A 25,983-nucleotide genomic window follows, 5' to 3' on the forward strand; every position below is an offset into this window, starting at 1 on the left:
CGTTCGTTCTTTTTGTCCCTCCGTCAGCTGTTCCACCTCCTCCGTCAGGTCCTCTATGCCCCCTTGTAACCTAGCTGTTCCATTTCTCACCTCTTTCTCTATACGCTTTTCGCCTCGCTTTACCTCCTCGCGTACCCCCGAGACCTCCTCACTTACACCTCGTCGTATCTCCTCCTTCATCTCCTCCCTCTCTTTTGTAGATGCTGCCCTCATCTGTCCCAATTCATCCCTCTGAGCATCCAATTTGGTTTCTACCCCGATTTTCACCTCCTCTATCTGCTCTCCCATTTGTTTAATTTATCGGGCGGATTGCTCCCCTATCTCCCGCAATTTGTCTTCCATCCTATTTTCTAACCCCATTAACCCATTCTTTACCTCTTTTATCCCATTGTCTAACCCCTCAAATTTTTTTTCTAATCCCTCACCGGTACCCCTCGCTTCGTCCCTCATTACCCCCATTTGGCCCTCTAATCGCTCACTATCAGCCCTCGCTCCGTCCCTCATTACCCCCAATTGCTCACTCTGAGCCCTCGCTTCGTCCCTCATTACCCCCAATCGCTCACTCTGAGCCCTCATTTGCTCACTCTGAGCATCCATCCGGTTCCCCATTTTGGCTTCTAGCCTGTCCATAAGGGCCCCCATTTGTAACATAAAAAGGTCCGACTCCCCCAGCGGCGCTGCTACGGTCACGGGCGCGGCTAGATTTGGTGCCGCTGTAACCGCTTGCGCAAAGGCGCCATTTTGCGCGCCTGAAACCTCGTGCGCGAGAGCGCCATTTTGCGCATCTGAAACCTCCGCAACCACATTGCCAATGTTCTCCTCCTCTCTTTCATCCACATACATTTCCCCGAGGTCCTGGGTCAATTCTACCCCGTTTATCTCTCCCACCGGCATCCCGTCGCCTTGACCAGCCATGGCGCGATTTCAAAATTCGGGTTTTGCTTTAAAACACAAATTTTCAGCAGCTCGTAATTTTGAGCGCGTTAAGCGCGCTTCGGGCCTCGTATCCCACTCCCCGACACCAATTTGTTACGGTAATAACACAATTGGTGTCCAAAATTTGGGCTAAATAAATTTAGTCCCAGGTTCGAATCCCACTCCTGACACCAATTTGTTACGGACCGCGGATTAGATGTTATTTTGACCGAGCGGTGGTGTAACCGCGGCCGAACAGTTATTCCCTGACTAAAACCCGATTCAACCCAAACGTTGGCCGTATCGCGCCGCAGCTACTCAATCGGGAAAACTCTAAAGCGACCGAATGCAAAGAGGAAGAAGACGTACAGAAGAGTAACTGGGTTTATTATTATTTACACACAAAAGCAAAAAGAAAGCAGTCACGTTTATTTACAGGGGACATGAGACGCAGGTGACACAGTGAAAATACTAGCTTATCTAACAGGCTTACTTACTACCCAGGACAGAACAAACAAAGACACTGACTCACGCGGGGAATTGCAGAGTGGATTGCTGGAAGGAGGTGTGTGGCTGGAGGGGGGAGGACGGCACGGAGCTGGCTGGAGCTTGATCCCGCATGGGACGTCGGGCTGGACCTCGACGGCCGCTGATGCCACCGAGCCTGTCGTGTGCGCGGAGTCACGGGCCGGAGCTGCTTGTCTCAGTAAAAGCGCATCTGCTCTGACGACCCAGCTCTTTCCTTGGACTCAGCAAAAGCGCAACTCTCTGACGACCCAGCTCTTTCTTTGGACTCAGTAAAAGCGCAACTCTCTGACGACCCAGCTCTTTCCTTGTACTCGTCTCTCCGTCTTAGTAAAAGCTCATCTCTCGTCTCCTCCCTTGGACTCCTTGGGGAACGCCCCGCCGGCGGGTTATATAGGCCCCGCCCCTCAACCTTTGCGAACCTCCCCCAAACGCTCTTCCTCCGCCCTCTCAAACCAAACCCCTCGTGCTCAGTTGGTTGTTCGGGGCTGGCTCACTCCTCCCCTCTATGACGAGGTGGAGACACGCCTTTCTTCCCCAACCCTGGTCAATGGCGGCAATTGGAGGGGATGTAATTGCCAATCGACGAAAGGGGGAATGGAGGTTTTTTGGGAATGGGAATGAAGGGAATCTATCTCTTTTTCACTCGGTGCAATGGAGTATTATTCTAATGGAAGACAAGGCCTTACTCTAAAACACATAATAAGATATAAGCTACTGAACAAGGGTTTTATCGGGTCCTGCAATGTGGTGTTTATGGAATTAACTACCGAGACGCCCTTTTTATCTTTACACAACTCCGGAGGCAGGAGGGGCCATATCCAAACAATGTTCATCACCATTTCCAATACAATACAATTTAAAAAATGCCATCCTCATATCCGCAACAATATATATACATATGTATATATATATATATGTATATATATTTATGTATACATGCTTGTATATGTATATGTATATATATATATATATATTTATGTATACATGCTTGTATATATATATGTATACATACTTGTATATGTGTGTATATATATATTTATATATATATATATATATATATATATATATATATATATATATATATATATATATATATGTATGTATACATGCTTGTATATGCATATATATATATGTATACATGCTTGTATATGTATATATATATATATATATGTACACATGCTTGTATATATATATGTATATATATATATGTATACATGCATGTATATATATATATATATATATATATATATATATATATATATATATATATATATATATATATTGGCAGCAACTGCTGTCAGACAAATTTAGTACATACCATCCTATTCTGCTTTTATTGAGGATAATGAAGAGTGTAAGAGCAAAACAAAATGGCATGTAAAACAGGGAGCAGATCCATGTTGCTCTCTATGATTAGGGAACATATTTGTTATCCAAATCAAAAAGTTGAACACAATCCACAGCCACAGCCCCTCTCAAACACCCTCCCTTGAAGTTGCAACATCAGGGTTTATTTATAGAGGCAAACCCAGCGCACTGCGCCACTAAACCAGCTCCATGATGGTCGAACGGAAACATTCGGCCTGGACTTGGAATTCATTCATTGTAGCTGTGATCAGATGCCTGCAAGCTGTAAGCATTTGTTTGTGGTTGTTGTTCCATCGTGTAATTCATTCTTTCAAACCAGTGACACTGAAATATGATACCGCCGATGCAAAGGCCCACAACCGTGGCCTCGATTCCTCATTCAGTGGGCCCAAAGTGTACCCATTTGGTGACGAGGACAGAACCATGAGCATCCATTGTAGAGGTTGTGACTTTGTCTGTTCTGAGGAAAAGTTGACGAGCTGTAGTGGATACTTTCGAGCGTTATTTCACTCGCCGATGAAAGAGAGCCTGGAGAGGTACGTTGATCTCTCGGCCCTGCCTAAAGGCCCACTAGAGTCCATCTTAGATTGTATTCACGGCCAGAAAAGTGTTGCATTTGAAGAACTCAAGGAAAACGACTTCCATGACCATATTGCAGTTGCCGACTACCTGGCTGCTGTATTTCACCTACAGGCTTGCAGCAAGTACCTCTGCCATCACGACAGAGCAGGTATATGCATCAATGTGCTAAGGCATGCCCAGGCCTTTGGTTGTCAGGAGATGGTGAATGCTATTGAAATTAACTTGAGTTTCAATTTTCTTGAGTTAGCTTCAATTGTAAGCAAGCTTCCTGATTCAGATGCAGAGCGATTGAGGCGATCACGTTCTACCAGCGTGCCGACGCTGTGTGTAGTTAAAAAGGAATGCGCTGAAGGCCTCGATAAACTAGGTGAAAATTCGGCTTACTTGTACCGCTCCGTCAAGAGTCAGCCAGGTACAAGATGGAGACGGCAGACACGACTTCCATTTGCTGAGGACAAATGGAACATCAGCTCTGCGGTGCTTGACAATTACCTGTTTGTCTTTGGCGGTTGTCGGAGGTCAGCTCACGGAAGTGGCCCCTCAGATTTTGTTCGCCTGGGCTGGCGTTACAACCCGCTAACGAACACCTGGAAGGTTATCACCCCCATGCACAAGCAAAGACGCAGGTTCAGTGCTGTTGCGGTTGCCCCTTTCATTTTTGCGCTGGGTGGCTGGTACCTGGCTTCCCCGGCGCTGAGCCCAGATGTTGGCACTCGCCTTTACACGACAGTGGAGCGCTACGATCCAATACACGACCGCTGGTCTCTGGTCGCACCACTCCCCGTTGACAATTTCGCACTGACGCTCACTCATGACCTTCCTTTGGCCACTTCCCACAAAGGTGAACTTTTTGTTGGTGGCATAGTGACTTGGACACGGGAAAAGCTCCTTCTTCGCTACGATGCGGAGGCCGATCGATGGGACGAGGTTCTTCCAAGTTTGCCGAGGGTGGCTGCCGACATGCCAGTTACCTACGCGCTCGTGTCGCTCGATCGCATCTACATCGTCGGTGGCAGTAACAGTGGAGACGTGGCAGTGCCGTTCGATATCGTGGATCGCCGCTGGGCTTTTGCGGTGGAACTGCCCAAACTGTGTTTAACCGGGCAGGCGGTTGTGATGCCGATGGAGGGACACGACGTCCTTCTGATGCCGACTCCGGATCACAATCGTGTAGCCCAGATTGATGTAATGGAAGGAACTGCTCGTTTGCTCGATGAGCTTCCATTTCCATCCACACACGACGCGTTATTGGCTCTCTCGTTCCTGGGTGAGATGGAAGGCTCGGTATGAAGAGTGTCGTTGTTTGGATCTTTGTTTCCCTTGGTAAATTTATGTTTGCAGAGTTTAATTTGAATGTCTTAGCTGTTGAGGAATTATTATAGGAAACAAAGTGCAGGTAAATCTCAATAAAGTCTTGTTATAATAGAAAGTATAAAGCTAAATACTATACAGTAAGGACATTGACATACACATGAAGCTTTTAAAAAGAAGCTTATGCTGTGCCAAATGAAGATTTTTCAAGAAAAGCTTGGATAAAGAGGAAGAAATAATTTGTGAATTTTGTCTTTTATTTGTGCAAAGGAACAGCTGAACGTGACAAAAAATTATCGATAAGAGTGATCGCTCCAGATTTATCAAAGGATTAGTTATCTGGTCTAGCTCAATATTGTCCGTTACCTATACTGAAGATGACATCACAGCAGTTTATTAAAAACTGAGACGTTCTCTCTGGCAAAATTTGACTGAAACTCAGTTAGTAACAGTGGTGTTATTACCTCCACACCGAAGGTAGATGGAGGTTATGTTTTCATCCATGTCTGTTTGTCAGTCTGTTTGTAAACAGCATATCTCAAAAAGTTGTGGACGGATTTGGACGAACTTTGTTGGAGAGGTTTAGTGTGTGACAATGACGAAATGATTAGATTTTGGTGAAGATCCGGATCCAGAAATGGATCCAAGATTTTTTTATGATTCTTCACCATTGCGAGATCGGGGAGAAAAACGTAAATATAGCACGATATCTCAAAAGGTTATACTCTGACGAAACTTGGTGGACAGGTGCGGTGTGTGACAAGGCCAAATCGATTCGATTTTGGTGAAGATTCGAATCCGGATCCAGATCAGATAATTTTTTTAATGAATCTTCATTGAGAAATGGAGCAAAAAACGATATATAGCACGATATCTCAAGTAGTTGAGGAGGGATTCGGACGAAGCATGATGGGCAGGTGGGGTGTGTGACAAGAAATAACTGATTCAATTTTGGTAAAGATTCAAATCCGGATCCGGATCAGTGAATTTTAAAAACTAGAAACGGTAACCGCCCTATGGGCGGGGCTTCAATTGGAAAGCCCAAATGAAAAGGCAACATATCAGAAATTGAAGGCTTTTTTTACTTTAAACGATTCATATAAACATCCGTTGAATCATATCACACGCAAATCATCAAAATCTAAACAGTACATGGCGCCCATTTTGAAAAAAGATTGAATTCTGCAAAACGGAAGCGGCCGCTACACGTCTTTCTCAGTCACACGTTTATGTGTGAAGAGTGCGCGCCGAATCTGTAACAAGGAAGCGGCCGCTACACCTGTTTCTCAGTCGCTTTGCACACGCTGCCGTGTTTCTTCGGAGCCGCACGTTTATATAGGAAGAGTTCGTCAGGAGTCGACCTACTCTCTCCTTGTACGTAGAATAAACAGTATTTGTCGAATTTCAACAAAAGCCACATCACTGTTCATATCGGTAAATATTATTCCATCGTGTTTGGAAAAACTGGAAAATTGGAAAAATTGGAAAAACAATATAGCCTATTTTACTCCCAGGGATCCCAGGAATACCCACCCAAAATATCGTTGCGATCGGTTGAGCCGTTTTTGCGGTACCTGCGAACGGACGGACGGACATTTGGTGAATTTTAGTAAGACTAGGGCATGCCCGTACTATATCTATATCTAAAATTATATCCCCCCCTCTATTTACATGAAATGGTTTGGTCCATGAAATGTTTTGGTTCATTCGCAACGCCAAAGCGAACGGCGAACGCTTTACATGAAATGGTTTGGTGCATGAAATGTTTTGGTCCATTCGCAACGCCAAAGCGAACGGCGAACGGCTTGCGAGTACAGTGACAATCCCCCCGGGGTTTTTATTAGTTTTAAAACATAGTTTAACGCCAACATAGCGCCAACATAGTTTGCAAACGTGAAATAAATGAATACGCTCTCAAATGTGCCATCCAAGGCAGAGTGTGTCCGCCACGTTCGGCACACGCGATAGCTCGCTGCTCTCTGATTGGTTGAATCGTTTTTTGGACATAGCTCGGTAAGTAATTGTCCGATTAATATGAAACCTTGAAAAGGCACATCCTCGGGTCCCCAGCAATATACCTGGCAAGTTTAAAGTATATCGGACCCGTGGTTGTCGAGAAACAGCGGTCACAGACAAACGTACAAACGTACAAACACACAGAGATTACTGGAATTATAGATAGATGATTCTTCTCCATTCAGTGATAAGGCTAAAACCGACAATTCAAAAAAGTTATGTACGGATTCCGACGAGACGTGGTGGATGAGTTGCTTTGGCAATAAGAACAAAACGATTCGATTTTGTTTCAAGTCCGAATCCAGATCCGACCTATTGGTGGATGCAAAACGTTAGTTGTTCTGCCTGGTGGATTTATGCTCTCTCTACTGAGTGCCCTTCTAGTTTCCCTCGCCTGAGGAGAGGGTATTGCATTTGAGTCCGTTTGTCTGTTTGTCTGTCTGTTTGTCTGTCTGTTTGTCCGCACAGAATAAATATGATTTTCTCGGCAACCGTTGGTCCGATCGACAGGAAATTTTCACCATAGGTGCAACTCCACCTGTAGAATGTTTTAATGATAATTATGACGTCATAGGTCTCGTGGTTCGGCCGCCATCTTGGAAAAAAACGAAAAACGTTGCACCTCGATATCTCCGAAAGTGCTGAATATAAAAAATTGAGACATGGCTCATTGTAAAGAACTCTCCATGGGGAATAAAATATATTAATGATGATGTCATCGGTCACAAGGTTCGGCCGCCATATTTGTTTTATCACAAAAGCCTTAAAAACTACTGAAAATACATCCTGGCGAGGGTTTGCAACCTCTGATTGCTCTTTTTAGCCGCGTCGCAGACGCTGGTCATAGAGTGCCCTCTGCTGTTGTTGTTCTTCTTGTGCTTCTTCTTCTTCTTCTTGTTCTTGCAGAGAAGACAAAACCTCAAAGCTCCACCCATTCTGGGAACCATAGCTCCACCCATTCTGGGAGAGGCTTCATATAAACAAATATCCACCATTTTATTAACTCGCATAGCTTTGAGGCCTGTTTTGTAGGCCCGTGGTGTCTTCCTCTCTCACACAGTTTTATTTCAAATCAAATTCGATATATCATTTCATTTTTCACAGTCGCTAACATAGTTTTAGACTCGGTTGAAAAAAAACGGGAAGAAAATCTGATGAAAGTTGCCCTTTATAGAACGAAATGAATTCTCAAAGGCCTGTAACTTGAAGTCCATTGAGATTTTTTTTTTTTTAATTGCGGCATGGTCAGTCATACACCGCCCGAAATAACAGACGGGAAAATGCCGAGATATATATATATATTGTTTAAATCGCGGCATGGTCAGTCATACACCGCCCGAAATAACAGACGGGAAAATGCCGAGATATATTAAAAATTCGTCCATTTGATGACAATCGTCACGATGAAATATTTAATTTATACGTCGTCACAATAATGTGGAGAGAGGAGCATAGCTTCGTTCACGTGTCGCCACACACGGGAAATTGCCGAGATATATATATATTTTAATCGCGGCATGGTCAGTCATACACCGCCTGAAATAACAGACGGGAAAATGCCGAGATATATTAAAAATTCGTCGCCACACACGGGAAATAGCCGAGATACATTTTCACTTTGCACAAAAATAACATCAAGTAATCGAATCGATAGGAATGTCCTGTGCCTATAACATCGACGTTATAGGCACAGCTGCATCTAGGCATTGTGTAACATCGACGCGGCTTTTGTGTTAGTTAAAACTTTTTGTACTTGTTCTTGTTATCGATGTCATTTTAAGGTATTGAACAAGTGTGTGGTGAAAATGTACCAAAGTTGAACCCAGGTGTGGTGCTCACTTAAACCGCTGGGCGGTGTCTATAAGACCTCGGACGTCCGTGACTCGAGGCCACTCCTGCGACATTATACAATGACATGTAGAATTGAATGGTACGTACCCACTTATATTCTAGGCTTGCTTGCATTGACTGATATATTCAATCTTTCTCATATGATGCCTAGATCCTGACATGTATGTCGCATGATGTATTTTACAGGATGATGTAAAGATCTGATTGAGATTAAACCATACATATGGAACAAGTTGTGGATCTGGTTGATTTCCACAATAAAGTGCATCGCCTGGTATTTGAACAGTTACGAGTTGGCAGTTTTTGCATTCAATGAGCTAAGGCGTCAGGACAGCTAATCGATCGTGATTTGGTTAACTTTTTATCAATCCTGCAGGAACGCAATGTACCGTATGTCTTGATGTACCTGCAAAATAAGAAATGAAATGAAATTTTAAATATTTACACTTTTGACACAATTATTCATAGTTATGGATGAAAAATCAGAAGAATTCATGAAAATGTTTTTCAATGTCATGGCTTATTCAATTGGTTTACAGGATTGGAAGGATAGGCCCGAGAGGTACGCACAATCGCCTTGAAGTTGTCTAGCCTGGGTTCGAATCCTGACCCAGTCACAAACGGTTCTAGCAGTGTCCATGTGTTTTCTTCCTCTCCCCCCCCCCCCCACCACCATTCTGGTGCCTCCGCCCCCCAACCCCTCTCCCTCCCACAGATCTCCCGATGTCCCTGTTCTCTGCTGTTGTACTTGTGTGCTTCCCTCTCTCCCCCCATCTTGTCTCCCGCTCCCTTTATTGTATGTTTTGTGTCCGTTTTTTTTTGTTTTTTTTGTGATTGATGTTAGCTCTTGCACGAGCCTCGATCTTGTATTCAAAAAAACCCCCCAAAAAAACAACCTGTCATCCCGGTATTTCACAGAATCACAGGTTGGATGATTCATCAATGTGTGGGCCATCTCTCGGATGGACGTTAAACAGGTTAAAGATCCCACGGTGTCCTTTGTGAAGAGTAGGCGAGTTATCGCCGGCATCCTGAACAAATTACACATTCCTGCCATAACTACTGCTGGGAAGGCAATGGCAAACCACCGAGAATAACCCCTTCCAAGAAACTGCTTGGGCAGTACCATCATTCTGTAACAGTATGGTCCATTGGAATCAGAATCGGTGTGTATTAGACGAGTGTTTATCGTGATGTGACGGTTCAATTTTTCATACCATATTGCCCCGACACGAAAGGTCCATCAGGTCCATCAGTCGTCGTGTGTGTACCCAAGAGGGTGCTGCTGCCAATGGTACGTCATGTTTACCATCATTGAGGGCTCGTAATGTTGAAAATGACCGTGTCAGAATCGATCTACACTTACTGATGGATGTCACACTTCAACTCCTAATCAAACGGAAGTAAATGGCTGCACCAAGAACACAATTGTATTGGTGAGATGGAAATACCATAACCATGGCTAATTTGCCATGCTTTCTCATCAGTTATTTCGAAGTGCATATTTTCAAGTATTTGTGTGTTTGTTTGTATGCTTGTGTTTGTTACTTGGCAAAAAAAAACGTTTTTTTGACAAGTATGTTGATCACTCCGGTTTGTGTGTGTTTCTCTGGCCGCTCACTTATACTTGCCTACAGGTCACAATTTTAAACCGATCTTCACGAAACTTCACCAAATGGTAGAGTTCGTGGTCCGACAAAATCCAATATATATTTGAGATCAAAAGGTCAACATGGGCCAAAGGTCAACCACTTTTTCAGATATTTAAAATCCTCAATTTTTATCCGATTGACTTGAAATCTCAATAGTATTTTCATGTCCACTAACTGAAACCAACTACCAAATATTTTGGAAATCAAAATCGGCCAAAAGGTCAACATAGGCCAAAAAGTCAACCACTTTTTTAAAAAATTCTAAAATCCTCAATTTTCATCTGATTTACTTGAAATTTGAATCGGATTTTCATATTCACTAACTGAATTCAACCACCAACTATTTTTGAGGTCAACATCGGCCAAAAGGTCAACATAGGCCAAATTTCTACAATTGTCAATTTTTTTCCGATTAACTTAAAATTTGAAGATTTTCATATCAGGTCACATAATTCAACCATTAACCATCAAATCAAAAGGATGCTCTACCGAGTGCCATTCTACTTTGTTCTCTTTTGCCAAGTGTCGCTCTGAGTGATTTTTCATTTGTTTGTTTGTTTGTTTGTGTGTGTGTGTGTGTGTGTGGTTGTGTGTGTGTGTGTGGTTTGTGTGTGGTTGTGTGGATGGGTGTGTTTGTTTGTATGTATGTGTGTTTGTATGTGTGTTTTTTGTGTTTGTTTGTGTATGTGTGTGTTTGTGTGTGTGTGTGTGTGTTTGTTTGTGTATGTGTGTGTGTTTGTTTGTGTTTGTTTTAGCGTGTGTGTATGTGTTTGTGTGTGTGTGTGTTTGTTTTTGTGTTTGTTTGTGTATTTGTGTTTTTTTTGTGTGTGTTTGTTTGTGTTTGTTCTTGTGTTTGTATGTGATTTTTTCACTGCCGAACCGTAGCACCTAGAGGCCCCAAATGTTGGGTGTATGTACTTCAGAATCTGGCCAAGGTTTTAAAGTCCCCACGGCAATCAACTTCAAGAACACAGTTCTGTAAGCCAGAGATGCGACATTGGATGCGACATCAGGTTGATGGATGCGACATTGGATGCGACATCAGGTTGATGGATGCGACATCAGATGCGACATCAGGTTGAGAATTTATGAAGCCTCTTTGAGGACCTCAAACATTTGAGTTTTTTTTTTTTGTTGTTGTTGTATACAAGATCGAGGCTCGTGAAAGAGCTAACATTAATCACACAGAAAGACAAACCAACACATAAAACATATAACATGGGGAGCGGGAGACAAGATGGGGAGAGAGGGGGAAGGAAACAAACACAACATTTGAGAGCAGGGACATCCAGAGATCTGTGGGAGGGAGAGGGCTTTGGGGGGGTGGGGGGGGGGGGGGGGGGTTGCATAGAGGTATAAAACATATGGACACTGCAAGGACCTCCAGGAAAGAAGTTGGAATTTTTAAAAAGTGGATCTGGGGTGAATGGACGGTGAAGGTAACTAGAATGGCACTCAGTAGAGAGCACACCTCCACCTGGTTGGCCATATCACTCAATGGTGAAGAATCACTTCATAAATTCTAGTAGCTGGATCCGGATCCAGATCTTCACCAAAATTGAATGGATTCTTCCCTGTCACACACACAACCTGTCCAATAAGTTTCGTCCAAATCCATTAATAACTTTTTGAGATATCCTGCTATACATAGCAGGTACAGTGTTTGGCCCAATCTCCCAATGGTGAAGAATCACTTTAAAAATTCTACTAGCCGAATCCGGATCTTCATCAAAATGTAATCATTTCGTCCTTGTCACATACGCTACATCTCTGCCAAATTTCGTCCGAATCCGTCCACAAGTCTTTGAGATATTTTGTTCACAAACGGACAGACAAACGGACAGACAGGGGAGAAAACATAACCTCCCTCCACCTTTGGTGGCGGAGGTAATCAGAAGTTACGTATTTTAAAAATGACCAATCTGTAATTAAACAACTGTTTAGAACAATGAAAAGTGTGTAGAAATTGTGTGTGTGAATTTCTACCCACGTGTAGTCATACGATGGTTAGATGCTTGCTGGGAATACTCCATCTGCATTACGCTTGACGAACATGGCGAAACGCGAGTAAAGGTGGACATTCCATCAAGATGCAGCCAATGCTCCCCAGAAGCCGGGTCGAAGGTCTCGTCAGATATACGCACTATGAAATGTTGATTTTCAGGAGACGAAACACCAATGCTTTGGGGGTGATCGGAGCAGTGGTTAAAAAAAAAGAATATTTCACCAGCAAAAGGCGATCCAAAATGGTGGAAGAAAAAAAAAACCCGGGAAGCAGAAAAGTTTGTGAGGTTGTTATGAGCAGTGAGTGGGTGGTGAAGTAGAGCTCTGCTGATAGTCCCAAAGGAAACCAAAGAACAGTGAAGTACAGTATTTACCTGATTCCACATTATCACGACATTTAGCTCAAAACCCCTCGAGAGGAGGGAGTCCACATAAAAACGACCCTCTTCTTCTTCCTCTGCCTGATAGTTGCCAGGTTGTTCCTGGTATCCATGGATGTATAAAAACGAAATTCCATTTTAATACGGGCGAATACAAGTCCCTTAAACAAGACTGGAAGGTTGTTTGCATATCTCACATTCTTTGGTGATATATCACCTTCTTTGGCACAGCCATGAGAGCGTTGGCTAAAATTACCTCTTTCAGGTGTGTATGAGACAAAACTCCCAAAAAACTTTGAAAGTGAACTTTAGAGAACTGCACATTTTGCGAAGCAAACCAAGTAAAGGAATCAAGCGGGCACATTCAATATAATCACGTGACAAGGTCTCGAGGGCTCCGCAGAAAGGACATTGGTCAGATATTGCCGAGGAAAAATATGTAAGAGCTTACTGCTCGGTAATACCCAATGTGGCAACCTCCAAGACAGGTGGGCAGTTCTCTTAGGAATAAGCACATAATAATCGGCTTTCCAGTTAGGTTCGAAGAGGTATTCTGGAGGCAAGCAATCGTGCCACTGCCTTACCTGTCAAGTTCCTAAGGAAGGTCGGATTGCTTTAACGCACACCTGGTATATTTTTTGTCGATTGTTCAGACCTGCTGGCGAGGTAATTCCAAAATGTATTTTTGGCAAATATTTAACAATTGAGCCCGAAGTCGTTACTGTGGGAGTGAGTTCTAAGTTTGGGAAACAAATGTTTGACTCTTAATCAATGGAGTCGTTCCCAGTGTGAGGAGGTCGAGGTCGCTCCCGATGCACCTTAAACCCTGCGCTATACGTAAAGTACATCACATAATAAGATTGATATCATGTGCTTGGACCACACACCCACCTCGGGTGCCAGTGCTCAACCATCCCGTATTAGCAATTACATCGGCAACACAATGGACACACAGCCCCTTGCATGAGGCCGCGGCCACATAGTCTATGTTACCCCCAGACAAAGTTGTATTTGTATTTGTACCTCGAGTGAAGTATATATTAGTATATATCTCGAGTGAAGTATATTGAGTTTATAGCTGGAGTACCCGGTGTTGCTCAAGCGAAAAATAAACATGAACACATTTGAAATGAGGGCAAATATAATGGAAAAGCAAATACATCCAAATCAGAATCCATCACAAATGTCAAATCATCATTTTACCTTTTTGTTGAATATATGCTGGTGAATGTGCCGTTGATCACGTTTCTGATGTTCAGGAAGAAGAAGAAGAAGGGGAAGGAGAAGCATAAGAGAAGAAGAAGAAGACTTTAACCAAGAACACCAACTTCGACCACTTTCGGAATTGTTTGATTGAATCTGATTTGTTTGATGTCATTAATCCAAAAGGCTGAGGCACGACAGAGCGTTTTTTTTAAAATTCCCCCCCAAAATCGACCTTTTTCCGTGTGGTAAATACTGTACTGTAATAATAAATAATAAATGCTGTAAATAATAATAAATACTGTACAGGTATTTTTACATTCTGCGTGTGGTAATACTGTACTGGTGTCACCTTAGAAGTGGAATTAAATGCTTTTCGTTGAATATATGCTGGTGAATGTGCCGTTGATCATGTTTCTGAGTTAAGTTTGATGACGTTCAGGAAGAAGAAGACTTACCACCAACTTCGACCACTTCCCGAATTGTCTCATTGAACCTGGTATTTTTGATTTTTTGTGTTCAAATGTCTGGTAATTGTTTTGTTTTTATTTATGCGTATATGTACTTGTATATAACTGTCATTAATCAACAAGACCGAAAGTCTAACATAGGCGTATCTCGGCTTGTAAAATATTATAAACCACAAACACACATGATTAACTTTTTAAACAGTCGCTAATGCTGGTTATAACATTAAACAAAGAAATTTGGAGGAATCCTGACATCCGTGAGGTAAGTTTTATTTACAGAACTGAAGGAAGATCTACTGTAATCTATATACCCCACAAGGATTGGGTTAATAACATGCTATCAAAAAACCGAGGCTAATTCCTTACTTCCGCGGTTGTTAGTACCGTACACCGCTTATCATTGATTCATGAACCATACACCACTTCAATCCATTAACTTGGTATTCACGACATTGGGATTAAAGTGTTATGTTCATATTTACTATATTATTATTATTACTATTACGAAAACGATACGACTGAAACGATACACTACTGTTTTAAGAAACCTGGGCTTAATTTGTCTGAAGATGAGGCATGAAGCCTAAGGCCTATACGTGCTGTTTTGTTGGAGGAGAGGGTAACGCCGATGCTTTCGATATTTGATGGTCATTTTAACAATCGGTTTGTTTGTGTTTCACACAGAATGAAAAATGTAAAGGTGGAGCATGGCGATTGTGATATATGACAGGTTCGACTATATGTTTTGCCTGAACAAAATTCCAAAAATCGACCTTTTTTTCCAAATATTACAAATGTTTTTTGTTTTTGTTTTTTGTCTAAAACACTCCCCGACACTCACTGGCAAACCCCTGAAAGTTTGAGGAAGATCCGCTCAGCCATCTCTGAGAAAAATGGCGACACAGACACACACATGCACAGTGCACACACAGAAAATCGGCTCTTATAGTATTGATAAACCAGATGAATTCCAGCTTGACGAAGGATGAGAAAGGCAGTGGGCTTCGAGGTGAAGTCTGACGGATCGTAGAGAAGCCGCCAGATTGAGGCGACACCAAAAGCCATTGCCCTGCACATAATGTCTACTGTGGCGGGCACAAGGGACAATAATTCCGCGTGCCAGTGGATGGCGCGAGCGTCCAGGCGGGGAACTGAAATGCATGCCCCGCCTTTCGGCCGATCGGCCACGCCCGGGGGCAAGGCGTGGCCTCGGGAGATATATGCAGGCTCTAAGCTCGAGCCCGCCCAGTGCTGAAGTGCGAGCTCTGAATAAAGACTCTTGTTGTATCAATGCGTTGTGGCCTACCTCTCTGGCAATCGAGTCGTGTGTGCACAACACCACACTGGTGACCCCGATTGGTTCAGCCGTTGCTGACCCCCGAACGCGCCATGGCTACCAACGCCGTCGCAATCAAACTCCCAGAGTTTTGGGAAGCGCAAGCCGACGTTTGGTTTGTGCAAGCCGAAGCTCAGTTCCAACTCCGGGGCATCACGGCAGACGAGACCCGGTACTACCACGTGGTCGCCGCCCTCGGGCCCGGCACGGCCGCCGCATCGTGTCCATCCTTCGGCGCCCGCCAGGCGACCACAAGTACGAGGCGCTCAAACGTCTCCTCCTCACCACGTTCGGGCTCACAGAGATCGAATGTGCCGACCGCCTCCTGGACCTTCCCGCCCTCGGTGACACACGACCATCCGTCCGGATGGATTTCATGCTGTCTCTGCTTGGAGACCAGCGCCCGGATTTCTTGTTCCACGCACTTTTCCTCCGCCAGCTACCGATACAGGTGCGCCTCGTGCTGGCTGGTTCCAACATCACGGAACCCCGCGCCCTGGCCGGAGAGGCCAACAAGTTTTTCGCGGCCTGCGACACGCGGTCGGTTTACGGTGCTGCCGTAGTGGATCCCGGTGCAGAGGCTACAGCGCCCCCGGCTTCCCTGGTGGCCACTGCTGCGCCCCGCCCACTACCACCGCCACCACCACCGCCGCCGGCACGGCCGCCACGGCCGCCACAAACCTGGTGCTACTACCATGCCAGGTTCGGCCGCAAGGCTAAAACGTGCCGCCCGCCGTGTTCTTTTGACGGGTCGGGAAACGACCGGGCCGGTGCTCACTTGCGGCCCTGAGCATCGGCCATTCCGGCAGCCTCCTGTTCATCATGGACACCTTGTCCGGGCGCCGTTTTCTTTGCGACATGGGAGCGCAGGTAAGCGTCCTCCCTGCCTACGCATCCCACAAGCAAGCTGCGGGCCGGGGCCCCGCTTTGCTTGCCGCCAACGGTACACCCATCCGCACATTCGGGAAGCGTTGCCTCTCACTGCGATTCAGAGGGCAGCGCTTTCAATGGTCGTTCGTCATCGCCAGCGTGCCAATGGCCCTGCTCGGCGCGGACTTCCTATGTGCGCATGGGCTGTTCATCGAAGTTAAGCGCAGACGTCTCGTCCAGGCCGAAACCTTCAGCTCGCTCGCTTGTTCGCTGAGCAGCTCGTTGAGCAGCTCGCTGAGCGGCTCACCGAGCAGCTTGCCAAGCGGCTTGCTGAAAGGTTCCGTCCCGGCGAGGTTAGTCTGCACGCTTCCGGCAGCAGACGAGTTTACCCGCCTCCTCGCCAGTTTCCCGGCCCTCACGCGGCCCACCTTCTCAGCGGTGGCCGTCAAACACGGGGTGGAGCACCATATCCCCACGTTTGGGCCACCGGTCTACGCCCGGCATGCCGACTCGACCCCACGAAGCTCGCCGTGGTGAAAGCGGAGTTCGCCATGCTGGAGCGGCTGGGGGTCGTACGGCGCTCCAACAGCGCTTGGGCTTCTCCTCTGCACATTGTGCCGAAGCCCGGTGGAGGATGGCGGCCGTGCGGTGATTACCGCCGGCTCAATGATGCCACCACCCCCGACCGCTACCCGGTCCCGCATATCCAGGACTTTTCCGCCCGGGTGGGCAAACAACCGTGTTCTCCAAGGTGGACCTCATCCGGGGCTACCACCAGGTCCCCGTCCAACCAGACGATGTCCCAAAGATGGCCGTCATCACCCCTTTCGGCCTCTTTGAGTTCCTGCGAATGCCTTTTGGGTTGAAGAATGCGGCCCAGGCATTCCAACGGCTCATGGACAGCGTCTTGCGCGACTTACCTTTCATCTATGTCTACCTGGACGACATCCGAGTCGCGAGCACGTCCCGGGAGGAGCACCTGCTCCACCTCCGCACGCTTTTCGAATGCCTGGGCCAGCATGGCCTGATCATCAACCCCGCAAAGTGCCGTTTCGGCATCGCCGCCATCGACTTCTTGGGGCACCGCATCACCAGGCATGGGGCCGTCCCTTTACCGGCCAAGGTGGAGGCGGTCAGGGATTTCCCATGCCCCCGCACGATCAAGGGGCTCCAGGAGTTCCTGGACATGGTAAATTTTTACCACCGCTTCGTGCCCCACGTCGCCCAGCTCCTCCGCCCCCTGCACGAGGCCGTCCGGGGCAAGCCGGGCAAAGGTGACATCGCCTGGTCGGAGCCTATGGCCGCGGCGTTTGCGGGCGCAAAGCTGGCCCTGACCAACGCCACCATGCTGGCACACCCGGCGCCTGATGCACTGATCGCCCTCACCACCGACGCGTCGGATTACGCGGTGGGCGCGGTGCACGAGCAGTGGCTGTGTGGTGCTTGGAAGCCGCCGGCGTTTTTTAGCTGGCAGCTTCGCCCGTACGAACGCTGCTACAGCACCTTCGACCGCGAGCTGCTCGGGCTCCACCTGGTGGTCCGACACTTCTGCCATCTGCTCGAAGGCCGCCCGTTCACGGCTTTCGTGGACCACAAGCCCCTTGTGTTCGCGATGGCCAAGGTCGCCGAGCCATGGTCGGCACGGCAGCAGCGTCACCTCTCTGCTGTGTCCGAGTAGACGACAGACATCCGTCACGTCGCGGGTAAAGACAACCCGGTGGCAGATTGTCTTTCCCGGTCCGTCGTGCACGCGGTACACCTCGGGATCGACTATGCCCGGATGGCGGAGGACCAGACCGCCGACCCCAGCGTCCAGGCCTTGCGGACCGCCGTCACGGGCGTCCGAGTCACCGAGGTGCCGTTCGTCATCGTGGGCGCGGCCCTCCTGTGCGACGTCTCCCTCGGCCGGCCTCGCCCCATCGTGCCCGCTGGCTGGCAGCGCCGGTTTTCGACGCCATCCACGGCCTGTCCCACCCGGGCACGAAGGCCTCCCAGAAGCTCGTCGCGGCGAAGTTCGTCTGGCATGGCCTCAGGAAGGACGTCCGCGACTGGGCCAGGACGTGCCTCGCGTGCCAGCGCGCAAAGGTCCACCGCCACACCCAGGCCCCGTTGGCCCTGTTTATGGTGCCCGAGCGTCGGTTCGACCACGTGCACGTCGACTTGGTGGGACCTCTGCCCCCCTCACGGGGGTTCACCCACCTCCTCACCATGGTGGACCGCACCACACGGTGGCCGGAGGCCGTGCCATTGGCGGCGACGTCTGCGGCGGATGTGGCGCAAGCCTTCATCGGCACTTGGGTTGCCCGGTTCGGCGCCCCCTCGGACATCTCGTCTGGCCGCGGCCCCCAGTTCACCTCGGAGCTCTGGGGCGCGCTGGCGCAAGGGCTCGGCGTCAAACTGCACCGCACCACGGCCTACCACCCCCAGGCCAATGGCCTGTGTGAGCGCTTTCATCGCTCGATGAAGACCACGCTCTGGGCCAGCCTCCGCGACAGCAGCCGGGCCAACAGGCTCCCCTGGGTCGTGCTGGGCTTCAGGACGGCGCCGCAGGACGACCTGCGTGCGTCCTCGGCGGAGCTGGTCTTCGGGCAACCACTGCGGGTACCGGGCGAATTTATCCCCGACTCCATGGCTCCTTGGTCCGCGGCGCAACAGCGCTCCACCCTGCAGGAGACCGCCCGGAGGTTCGCCCCGGTGCCGACGGCACACCACGGTTGCCCGTGCTCCCACATCGCCCCAGAGCTTTGCACGGCAGAGTACGTCTTCTTCCGGCACGATGCCCACCGGGCACCGCTACGGCCCCCGTATGACGGGCCCTTCCATGTGCTGGAGACCGGGGACAAATATTTCACTGTCGACATCGGTGGTGCCCCGGATCGTATCTCCGTGGACCGCCTCAAGCCGACCCACCTCAATCTGGACCACCCCCTGCAAGGCGTCGAGGCTGCCACCCGGCGGTCAGACCCCTGGCACCCCCCAGCCCCGCCGTCGCGCTACCCCCCAGCACTGCACGCATCGCCAGGGGGCGTATCGCCCGGGTCATCCGGCTTCCCCGCAAGCTCACCCTTCAGGTGCGTGGGAATTCTGGGGGGGCGCGTGTGGCGGGCACAAGGGACAATAATTCCACGCACCAGTGGGTGGCGCGAGCGTCCAGGCGGGGAACTGAAATGCATGCCCCGCCTTTCGGCCGATCGGCCACGCCCGGGGGCAAGGCCTCGGGAGATATATGCGGGCTCTAAGCTCGAGCCCGCCCAGTGCTGAAGTGCGAGCTCTGAATAAAGACTCTTGTATCAACGCGTTGTGGCCTACCTCTCTGGCAATCGAGTCGTGTGTGCACAGCACCACACTACTAAACCCTGTCCACCTTCCTCCAAGGGAAGATTCAGGATCTCTGGGCAAAGCCAATATTTTTCACTCCAGAAGAAGTTTAATTAAGGACTTCTGTAATTTCAGCAGAAAGTGTTCATGATGCGGTGTGGCTTTGATTCTGTGTCACAGTATAAAAACAAACAAAAAAAAACCACCTTTAGAGGCCATTTTTCCCCGCAAAGTGGGGGTTGGCCTTTTTCGGGCACCGTGGTTGTTGTTGTTTTTGTTGGTCCCCTTTTTGAAGCAATGTTTTACAGCCGGATGCCCTTCCTGCCACCAACCCTGTTTGTCGCCTTTTACGACAAAACGATATTTTATCTTTTACGATAAAAACAAACAAAAAAAAAACCACCTTTAGAGGCCATTTTTCCCCGCAAAGCGGGGGTTGGCCTTTTTCGGGCACCGTGGTTGTTGTTGTTGTTGTTGGTCCCCTTTTTGAAGCAATGTTTTACAGCCGGATGCCCTTCCTGCCACCAACCCTGTTTGTCACCTTTTATGACAAAACGATATTTTATCTTTTACGATAAAAACAAACAAAGAAAAACCACCTTTAGAGGCCATTTTTCCCCGCAAAGCGGGGGTTGGCCTTTTTCGGGCACCGTGGTTGTTGTTGTTTTTGTTGGTCCCCTTTTTGAAGCAATGTTTTACAGCCGGATGCCCTTCCTGCCACCAACCCTGTTTGTCGCCTTTTACGACAAAACGATATTTTATCTTTTACGATAAAAACAAACAAAAAAAAAAAACCTTTAGAGGCCATTTTTCCCCGCAAAGCGGGGGTTGGCCTTTTTCGGGCACCATGGTTGTTGTTGTTGTTGTTGGTCCCCTTTTTGAAGCAATGTTTTACAGCCGGATGCCCTTCCTGCCACCAACCCTGTTTGTCGCCTTTTACGACAAAACGATATTTTATCTTTTACGATAAAAACAAACAAAGAAAAACCACCTTTAGAGGCCATTTTTCCCCGCAAAGCGGGGGTTGGCCTTTTCGGGCACCGTGGTTGTTGTTGTTGTTGTTGGTCCCCTTTTTGAAGCAATGTTTTACAGCCGGATGCCCTTCCTGCCACCAACCCTGTTTGTCGCCTTTTACGACAAAACGATATTTTATCTTTTACGATAAAAACAAACAAAGAAAAACCACCTTTAGAGGCCATTTTTTCCCGCAAAGCGGGGGTTGGCCTTTTTCGGGCACCGTGGTTGTTGTTGTTTTTGTTGGTCCCCTTTTTGAAGCAATGTTTTACAGCCGGATGCCCTTCCTGCCAACAACCCTGTTTGTCGCCTTTTACTACAAGCAGGGAATTACCAGTGAACTGGTACTCAATTAGCCGACCTCGGAAGGAATAGATAGGCTGAGTCAACCCCCCTGGCGTTAATTCAGCAAGCGACCGGGATGAGAACCCAGGATTCATAGGATCCTAAGCTGGCACCCTCCTAAGCTGGCACCCTAGCCGCTAAGCCAACACCAGGGATGCTGCTAAATTGTTGATTACTAGTACTCATCCTCCATAAGAAAGCAGAGCCAGTAACCCTTTCAATTTCAGCAGTTTTCATTCAAGAGTGTCATGGAGACCTTCCTAATAATTTGCTTGTGTTACCGCATCGCCCATGAAAACACCAAGGCCATTCCATTGTAGGACCAGGTGAGATGTTTCGGAAGGGCAGGCATGGGTAGCTGGCATGGGCCTATCCACAGTGACTGGCACTTGTTCCAGTTTATTGAAGCTGAGGACACCATAATAGTCCAAGCAGTCCACCAGTTTCTTAATCTCATCACTATTATGTACAACCACACAAATACTGTCTGCATAGGCAGAGACTTTCACAAGTTTTGCAAAGAAATGTCTAACACTAGTTAAGATGCTGTGCACTTTGATTGAAAGACACTAAAATAGTTTAAGAATACCAAACTTAAGATAAAGGACATCCGTGACGAATACCACTTCCAATCTTTACAGGTGACATCGGTTCAGAGTTTATTCTGAGAATGAAGGAAATGCCATTATAAAATAATCTTATTTAGGAGATAAAATTAGGACCAAGTTCAAAATACTCGAGGCCCTTAAAAAATATTCATGACTCGCACGGTGAAAATTAGTCTGGAAGCCAAGGGGATGATCCGTGCACTGAAGGTCCCACATTGTTTTTTGTTATTGGTTTGGACTCCAGAGACCCTGTATATTGAGAAACTGGCAGGTGCCAACCATCGTCGGGCATTTTGAATAATTGCCTGCTGCCATAGCAACCATATACAAGAAGAGAGAGAATTACTTTGCAATGCATGTCCCTACCGGTCCCAATATTTTGCAAAGTAAAGCCATAAAACATTTCAAAATGACGAAACACCCCAAAACTCGAACTTATTCTATAATTTATAATAAAACAATGTACAAAGTTTCAGTTGAATATGTTAAAGGGTATGGGGGGGGGGGGGGGGGGGGAGAATGAAAAACTGACCCATGCATAATATGTGATATTTTCTAAGTCCAAATGGGCATAACTGTGAAAAATTGGTGATATGCCCCGAAACTCAAACTTGTCCTGTAACCTATCATAATGTTGCGTTCCTGGTGATCCAAGAAAATCTTCCAAGGAAACGGATTGCCGAACAAGCTTTAACTCCGAGGAGTTCAGTCAAGATATAGCGGAGAATATATGCGTGGGGGCAAGTGGGAGAGAAGCAGGAGCGCTTATCTTCACGGATCCCACCAGCAGGCCTCAACCCTGCAATAAATTAACTCAAAGAACACGGAATTAAAATGTACAAAAATAAACAAGTTTATTAAAGAAAATGTCGGTAACAAAGAAAACGCAGTGAAATAACAATAAATTCCTAAATTGGAGCACCCCCACACAGACTCAGTACACAGCCAAAGGGAAATATAAAGATACAAAAATAAAAGGTGCGTTTGGCACTTATCTGCAAGCAGCTCCTGAATCTTGTCAGGAATTGTCTCAGGCCTGCGTCCATGCGCAGGAAACGGCAGACTAGTTGGCGCGAACTAGGCCTCATGCGCGAAGCGAACGAGCAGGTGTGCAGCTCGCTCTTCCAGTCGTGCCCGTCCTCACAATCTCCGCACAGAAAACCGCAGTTCCCGGCCCGTGGCTCTTCCTCCTCACCCAACACGGCCACGAGCAAGATGTCCCAACACGGCCACTCGTAATGGTGTCCAAAATCAGAAAGGGGCGAAAATATGTCGGCACACGACTGCCCACGATGAAATCCACAACGAGGAGGACCAAAAAGACATCGATGCCGAGAGACAAAATGTCTATCTGCTCCCCCTACCTCTACAGTGATATATTCTCCTTGAAGAGACTCCAACAACTTGCTGATCGTGTACACCTGGGGGTACAGTTCAGCTCCAGAGTCGTTTGGCAAGTGTATATGATCTTTTCCTTATGCCAGCTTCAAGAAAAATGCAGAGAACAGCACAGACCACTGTGCTTGCTTTTTTGAACTTGCAAAGGTGTTCAACCCTGTCAGCAGAGCAGGTCTCCACAGGATCCTCAATAAAATTGGTTGCCCAAACCCCATAGCTCAGTAGTACCTGCTCCTTTCATGACAACATGAACTGTACATTGTACAGTTTGAAGGCTCCACATCTGACACTTTTGAGATGAAGCTCCACATCTGAAAACACCATCAACCCTCTTCTGGTGAAACTACCTAAATCCAGGATCACTTCTCACCACTCATTTGTTCCTCTTTTTCCCTGCCTGTGGAATCAACTTTCTCAGGCTCTTCAGTTTTCCCTTCAGGGCTTCAGAAAAGCTATTCACCATGGTCTCAGGTTTGTCACGGGAGATCCCAATGATTGTGAGGGTCTTTCTTTCCATGGCATCAATAAGAGTAAGGTGTAAGGCAGGGGTACCAACTCAAAGGGGGGAAAGCAGTGCGTTGTCAAAAGTTCAGACTGGCTAAGGAAAGACTTTGCACGGCAAAGTGCAAAGACTTTGCCCAGTCGCTTGGCTTTGGAGAACAACTTGAAAATATTGTCTACCCAAGAGAGATCATCGCTGACGTTGAGGCCCAAAAGTTTGACTGACAACCTCTTCAAGTGGTTTGTTTGGTTTGTTTAGAGTTTGGAGATATGCTGTATACTTCACCAAGGCAATGTTGGTTTTGGCAGATGGGGAAGTAGTCCAAGCCAAGAGACAAGTAAAACGTCCAAAGCTCTGGTTTAAGGTTATCTGCAAGTGCAAGTATTTGGCAGACGTGTTGGTTTGGCGCATGTGTTGGTTTGGCAGATTTGTAGGTTTGGCGGATGTGCTGGTTTGGGGGATGTGTTGGTTTGGCGCTTGTGTTGGTTTGGCCGAAGTGATGGTTTGGCATATGTGTTGGTTTGGCGGATGTGTTGGTTTGGCGGATGTGTTGGTTTGGCGGATGTGTTGGTTTGGCGCATGTGTTGGTTTGGCGCATGTGTTGGTTTGGCGCATGTGTTGATTGGGACGCATGTGTTGATTGGGACGCATGTGTTGGTTTGGCGCACATGTTGGTTTGTCGCACGTGTTGGTTTGGCGCACGTGTTGGTTTGGCGCACATGTTGGTTTGGCGCATATGTTGGTTTGGCGCATGTGTTGGTTTGGCGCATGTGTTGGTTTGGCGCATGTGTTGATTGGGACGCATGTGTTGGTTTGGCGCACATGTTGGTTTGGCGCTTGTGTTGGTTTGGCCGAAGTGATGGTTTGGCACATGTGTTGGTTTGGCGGATGTGTTGGTTTGGCGGATGTGTTGGTTTGGCGGATGTGTTGGTTTGGCGGATGTGTTGGTTTGGCGGATGTGTTGGTTTGGCGCATGTGTTGGTTTGGCGCATGTGTTGATTGGGACGCATGTGTTGGTTTGGCGCACATGTTGGTTTGTCGCACGTGTTGGTTTGGCGCATGTGTTGGTTTGGCGCACATGTTGGTTTGGCGCATATGTTGGTTTGGCGCATGTGTTGGTTTGGTGCATGTGTTGGTTTGGCGCACGTGTTGGTTTGGCGCATATGTTGGTTTGGCACATGTGTTGGTTTGGTGCATGTGTTGATTGGGGTGCATGTGTTGGTTTGGCGCACATGTTGGTTTGGCGCACGTGTTGGTTGGCGCACGTGTTGGTTGGTGCATGCGTTGGTTTGGCGCATGTGTTGGTTTGGTGGACGTGTTGGTTTGGCGCATGTGTTGGTTTGGCGCATGTGTTGGTTTGGCGCATGAGTTGGTTTGGCGCATGTGTTGGTTTGGCGCATGTGTTGGTTTGGCGCATGTGTTGGTTTGGCGCATGTGTTGATTGGGACGCATGTGTTGGTTTGGCGCATGTGTTGGTTTGGCGCATGTGTTGGTTTGGCGCATGTGTTGATTGGGGCGCATGTGTTGGTTTGGCGGATGTGTTGGTTTGGCGCATGTGTTGATTGGGACGCATGTGTTGGTTTGGCGCAAGTGTTGGTTTGGCGCATGTGTTGGTTTGGCACATGTGTTAATTGGGGCGCATGTGTTGATTTGGCGCATGTGTTGGTTTGGCAAACGTGTTCGTTTGGCAGATTTGTAGGTTTGGCGGATGTGTTGGTTTGGCGGATGTGTTGGTTTGGCGGATGTGTTGGTTTCGCAGATGTGTTGGTTTGGCAGACGTGTTCGTTTGGCAGATTTGTAGGTTTGTCGGATGTGTTGGTTTGGCGGATGTGTTGGTTTGGCGGATGTGTTGGTTTGGCACATATTTTCGTTTGGCGGATTTGTACGTTTGGTGGAAGTGTTGGTTTGGCGGATGTGTTGGTTTGAGGGATGTGTTGGTTTGGGGAATGTGTTGGTTTGGCTGATGTGTTGGTTTGGCACATGTGTTGGTTTGGCGGATGTGTTGGTTTGGCGGATGTGTTGGTTTGGCGGATGTGTTGGTTTGGCGGATGTGTTGGTTTGGCGGATGTGTTGGTTTGGCGGATGTGTTGGTTTGGCGGATGTGTTGGTTTGGCGGATGTGTTGGTTTGGCGGATGTGTTGGTTTGGCGGATGTGTTGGTTTGGCGGATGTGTTGGTTTGGCGGATGTGTTGGTTTGGCGGATGTGTTGGTTTGGCGGATGTGTTGGTTTGGCGGATGTGTTGGTTTGACGGATGTGTTGGTTTGGCGGATGTGTTGGTTTGGCGGATGTGTTGGTTTGGCGGATGTGTTGG

General features: G+C 47.5%; 1 protein-coding gene across 1 annotated transcript; it reads left to right on the forward strand.

Moving 5' to 3' along the window:
• The first annotated feature begins 3,020 nt into the window (after window positions 1-3,020).
• Window positions 3,021-8,803, forward strand: LOC137429431 (kelch repeat and BTB domain-containing protein 13-like). Its single transcript, XM_078779476.1, has 2 exons — window positions 3,021-6,313; window positions 6,883-8,803. The coding sequence occupies exon 1, from the start codon at window positions 3,235-3,237 to the stop codon at window positions 4,681-4,683; it is 1,449 nt and encodes a 482-aa protein (XP_078635602.1). The 5' UTR covers window positions 3,021-3,234; the 3' UTR covers window positions 4,684-6,313; window positions 6,883-8,803.
• Window positions 8,804-25,983: the final 17,180 nt, after the last annotated feature.

The sequence above is a fragment of the Myxine glutinosa genome, chromosome 6, assembly GCF_964187855.1.
Source record: "Myxine glutinosa chromosome 6, kmMyxGlut1.1, whole genome shotgun sequence".
Lineage (NCBI taxonomy): Eukaryota > Metazoa > Chordata > Myxini > Myxiniformes > Myxinidae > Myxine > Myxine glutinosa.